At 35.8% G+C, this 5,371-nt stretch overlaps 1 protein-coding gene across 1 annotated transcript; it reads right to left on the bottom strand.

Moving 5' to 3' along the window:
- Window positions 1-2,511: 2,511 nt before the first annotated feature.
- LOC139864018 (flotillin-like protein 4) lies at window positions 2,512-4,991 on the bottom strand. The gene is made up of 3 exons (XM_071852610.1): window positions 4,434-4,991; window positions 3,414-3,782; window positions 2,512-3,165 (listed from the first exon to the last, which is right to left on the bottom strand). Exons 1-3 carry the CDS (start codon window positions 4,989-4,991, stop codon window positions 2,668-2,670), a joined length of 1,425 nt encoding a protein of 474 aa, XP_071708711.1. The 3' UTR covers window positions 2,512-2,667.
- Window positions 4,992-5,371: the final 380 nt, after the last annotated feature.

Here is a 5,371-nt window from a genome sequence, read left to right on the forward strand (position 1 = left end):
ATTGAAATATTGGGTATGAAGTGTGGGGTTATAATCAAAACACAAAGGACAAATATACCCTCACATGCCTAGCACGTGAGGAAATATAACAGCTGAAAACTAACGGGGTTTATCGATGGGGTCATCAGTGCTAACAAACGATAGTTGAGGGTCATCAGATAAAAGTTAAGCATGCTATTTGATACAAACATGATAGACCATCGGCGCAATTTTGTCATTTTTTTTTAAGGCAATGAGAATTTCATTAAACCACCTAAAATTTTGATACAAACTTAAGTATGCGAGATAGCATACAGCATACTTATACGAAAACATACATAGAAAATTAAAGAACAACTGTAATGTTTACTACCACTTATTAATTACAAAATGAAAACAAATTAGCAGGCAAAATTTTTGAGTCAGCAATGATCTTCTAAGTAGGAGGTGTTACCGAATTGTGGTGATAGTGCATAAATCGCTAATTGTTGTGGAGGTGCGTAACCAGCGAGCGATTTGTTGCGGAGAGGCGTACCCCTCGAAATTGAAATTTTGTTGCGGGATGTTTTATTGGGGATATTTGGTTGCGAGATAGAAGAAGATCCCGTCATTAGAACAAAAAAATTGTGTTGAGCGGTATCTTAGAGTAACGATTGTCTTATATCATTACCGGGTGTGTTTGGACGTTGAGTGTTTGTTTGTTGTTTTTTACATGTTCGAGGTTAAGAGAAAATGTATTTTGATAATTTTAAATGAGATAGTTTGATGTAAAAATGAGTTGGAAGTGTTTATTAAATAGATGAAATGAAATTAGATTTATATAATATTAAATAAATAATTAAAAAATAATAAAACTAACCATTACCAATTGCTAGTTTTTTTATTTTATATTTATTTTTTATTCGATTTATACTACTCGTCGCAGTTTCAAATGCCAAACAACGACATCTCAAACCACGCTTGGCAACGACGCACCCTAGGAAGCCTGCTAGTATTGGTGACGTTGAACGGCGGTGGCAACGACGCTCTAATGTCCGAGCCAATACTAGCAGTCTTAGTGTTATCTTTTACTTCGTATTTTTTCGAAAAACGAATGAAGACTTGTATAAATACAGACACATTTTCGAACAGAAAACGTCTTCAACAAAGGATACAAAAGAGAATTCTGATGAGACTTATACCTAGAAAGCGGCGAACATACAAACTATTTATACCGAGTCTCGTCTTGCCTATACCGAAACAAAAATCGAGGCAAGTTGGACAAGAACTAACAAGAAAGTATTCAAAATGCTCAACAAACTAACAAGAAACAAATCTCAAAACCAGAAAAACACTACGAAACACGAAAATGAAAACTCCGAGATCAAATATCTTTAATAAACACGCCGAATTCTATTATCTCTGCACCATGAATCAATTTTTTCCTCCTCTTTTGTTGATTCTTAATTTTAAACGGCGCATTAGGGATCTCACGAGGATTAATAAGAGTAGCAATAACCGGTTCGCTCTCCTCGGCCACACTCGTCATCATTTCATCGAATGTCGCAAAAGCCCCCTCAAACATTTTTCCTTTCCCGTTTTCCAATGAACCACCGTTTCCACCATCTAAGAACCCATAAACAAGTTTTGAATCGCTTCACCATAATCCAAGTCTTCAACATAGTCTTTAAGCTTGTAAGAACTCGAAGTGGAAGCCTCATTCGCCTTCTTTCTCGTTCTTAAATTTACGTCATCAAGTTGAACTTTTGAGGAACTTTTATTCTAAACATACTAAGATTTGCAAAAATCTTCAAAAGATGGGACCTCACAATCGCAATATATTCTTCCGCTACAACCAAACAACGCCGGGTAATGACCCTTCTTCATTTTTTTCTTTCACTTCGAATAGCCGCGCTTTACATTTCTCCATTAATTGATCATCAAATAATCTCTCAAATCCTTTTTAGCCTCTTTTTGTTTCTTGTATAGGCCCGGTTCGCCTCTTGTACCTTTTATACATTAAAATTAGTATAATCAATTTATATCAATCAAGATGGCAAAATATATACTTATACTAAGCTACTTTCAAAACATGCATATTGCCAACAAAGTTACTCCGTATCTTGTATTATTCTGCATTTAGCAAGAAATATTTTTTTTTTTTTTTGAACGGCAAGCAGCAAGAAATATTTTTAATTTAACGTATTTTAGTTTCGTTTTACACCTGCATCATATCATATCATATGCAATAGACTACTTTGATTAATCAGTAAAATTTAGTATGGTAAATTATCCTTATTATATTTTTTTGCTAAAAACATATGATAGAAATTTGAAATTGTTAATTGTTAATTAATATTCAGTGGACTTATGTTATGCATGTGAACCCATCTAAAAACTGACACTTATAAATAATAGGTTAAAACATTTGAGATTCGATAAATCCATATCCATATCCATATCCATATAATTAATAAGAAAATATAATATGAAAATATGTAGATAGACACAAAGTTATTGCACAATCATTCAAACCAAATATACAATGCCCATACTTTAATTGCAACAAACACATAGATTTCCACTTTTACACTATAATTCACATTATATGTAGTAGACAATTAGACACTCCAACCCATTATTAGAATTCAAATATCCGTAGACCAACTTATCTCATTTCATATCATGACCTTAACTTTTATTCAACAATCAAGACTCGTTAATTTTGCCCATCCAAGCAGGTGGCGACATTCCAGTTTGCTCATGAACCGTGTTAAACAACGGCGGCAACATTTTGTACACCCCAGCGACTTCCTTCATCGCACCACCATCACCGCCCTCTGCACCACCATTTGCACCAGTCCAGATTGTAATTTTGGGTTGCAGTCCCTTAACCGCGTCTCCATTAATCTTGGCAATTTGTTGATACATTCCGTTATTAATCATTAGATAATCTCTTAAAGCCGCATAGTTACCTCCCAACGCTCCCAGAAGGGTGCGTATGTAGGTACCTTGGGCCTGAGCTAGAGCAGCTAGACCCTCGGCCTCCTTTTGTTTTGCGTATAGTTCACCGTCAGCTACTTGTTGACGCGAGTAGAATGCAGCCTCCGCCATCGCCTTTTGAGCATCTGCTTCTTTTTCTTTTTGGTAAAGAATTGCTTCTGCTTGTTTTTGTTTCTTGTAAAGATCCCAATTCGCCTCTTGAACCTTGTTTTAATCAAATTTATTAGTTCCATAATCCGTATGGCAGATGATCCATACACCATCAATTTTAACCATACACCACTTAACATGCATTAGACTGTTGTACAGAATAACACTTTAAAGCATTTGATGGTGTATGAATAAAAAAATAGTGCATACAAATCGTCACCCAAAATTTCTTCATATATGATCAATCAACTAGATGAAAAACTAAAAGTATATAAAGTTGTTTTCTATGTGTAGAAAGTTACCTTGGTTTCGTACTCAACGCTAGCTTTGCTCAAGAACTCGGCCTTAAGTTTCTCCGTCTGAGTTAACGCGTTCATAATTTCGACCTCCTTTTGCAGCTCTGCTTCCCTAAGTGCTACCGCCTTCTTGGCCTCCACTTCCGCCACCTGAGAATTTTGGGCCCACTTTGCCTTCTTCATTGCCAGCTCAGCATTTGCTTCAGCCACCTCAGCCTCCCTTTCATTCTCAAACACCTTCACTTCAGTTCTTACTCTTATTTCTTCCTTCTTCCCCTGTCCTTGCCTTTGTGTTGATACAATCTTTGTTTCTGCATCAATCTTTGCTGCGTTTTGTAGTGTTTGCCCTTCTCGAAGTTTCGATCCTATTTCACCCTATATCATTCAATTAAAAACTGATCAACATCACTTTGTTTTATGAAACTCTCCAATTTTCTACTCTAGTAATTTAGAAACATGGTCACTAAACTTGGGGTTACTTATCCGTTAATCCCAGGTATTGTGATGTATATAAGTTAATGAGCTGAACTACTCGAGTTTGACTCGTTAAAATCATGATTCAAGCTGAACATATATAAACGAATTCGAGCTTAAGCTTAAACAACTTTCAAAGACTGTTTAATAAACGAGCTTCGAGCTTCTTATCTCAAACTCCAACAAGCTTGTAAGCCTAAACGAACCTTTCATTTATATACATTATTTTCTTAAAAAAAATAATACATGATTATATAGAAATAACTATTATATAAACGAGTTGTACATGAGCCAAGCTCGAGCTTGTATGGTATATATCAAACAAGTCAAGCTCCAGCTTAATTTATGCTTGAAATGAGTTGAGATCGAGGCTCGAGGTTTTTAAATTTTAAACGAGCCGAGCTGGAGTCTAGTTGAGCTCTGAGTTGACTCAGCTCGTTTACACTGATAAGGTTGTATTCAAAGGAGCGGAGTCCTCAAACTGTAACAAATATATGTATAAAGTTGAAAATTAATAATTAAATAAAAATAGTAATAAATTATCATAATCACCTTCATCTTGGCTTCAGAAACATCAATTTTAGCTTGATTCGCGGCTTCCATTTGTGTTTTTTGTCCCAAATACGAAAAATATTCGTGTCCAGGAACATCAACCAACTGTTTAACATTCGCGTTGTAGATCCACAAACCAAATTGATTCAATTCAAGTTGAACTTTCTCGAACACCTCTTGCTTAAACTCTTTAGTTCCTTTAAATATCTCTTCCATAGTCATTGAAGCAGCAAGTACACGTGTCTCCCCCTCAATGATCCCCTTCACAAGATCGTGTACATGTTGCGATTGCTTATCGTGAGGCGATATTAGCTTGGCGTATTTGTGTAGACTTTCTTCGTGGTCTGAGTGAGGACCAATTGTGAAAACTGCGGGGAGAATAAAAGGGAGTTTTTCGGCGCTCATTGCCTGAACTTCGAACGTGTAGTTCACCGGTGAAATGTCGAAAACGGAATATGATTGGCCGGGAAGTATCCATGCTTTCTTCGCGATTTTGATGTCTTTGATCCCGTAACCGGTGATCACAAGATACTCGGAGGCTTTTGCTACCCTGTACATGGCTTAAAAGGGAGAGTTTTGGTAAAATTTTAATGTATGTTGGTATGAAGATTATGTTAATGAATTATATTACCACAATTATATAGTGCAAGGGTGTTTTGTATAAGTGCTAAATTAACGTAAATTTCTATGTGGTTTCCCTCTTTAATTAATTACTAAAATAGTTATGTGGGTTATTGATGGATGTTTATTTAATTTTAGTAAGAATTTAAATGATGCAAAATATTTTAGAGCACGGGGAGTCGTACACATTTTTCAGTGTTAAGGAGATTTAACACCGGGGATAACGGTGCGCACGAGTTCCCCCGGTGTTAAATCAGTGTTAGATTCGGTGTTAATTTCAGCATTGGATGGGTAACGCTGTTGTTTAATTTTATTTT

This window comes from Rutidosis leptorrhynchoides, chromosome 1, assembly GCF_046630445.1.
Source record: "Rutidosis leptorrhynchoides isolate AG116_Rl617_1_P2 chromosome 1, CSIRO_AGI_Rlap_v1, whole genome shotgun sequence".
In the NCBI taxonomy this organism is placed as follows: Eukaryota; Viridiplantae; Streptophyta; class Magnoliopsida; order Asterales; family Asteraceae; genus Rutidosis; species Rutidosis leptorrhynchoides.

What these genes read in the sequence shown, in the direction of transcription:
- LOC139864018 (XM_071852610.1), bottom strand. Translation starts at nt 4,991, where the DNA reads ATGTACAGGGTAGCAAAAGCCTCCGAGTATCTTGTGATCACCGGTTAC. An exon ending in TTTCTGAAGCCAAGATGAAG is followed by an intron (nt 3,783 to 4,433) that starts GTGATTATGATA and finishes TGAATGATATAG; the next exon opens with GGTGAAATAGGATCGAAACT. An exon ending in GCGTTGAGTACGAAACCAAG is followed by an intron (nt 3,166 to 3,413) that starts GTAACTTTCTAC and finishes GATTAAAACAAG; the next exon opens with GTTCAAGAGGCGAATTGGGA.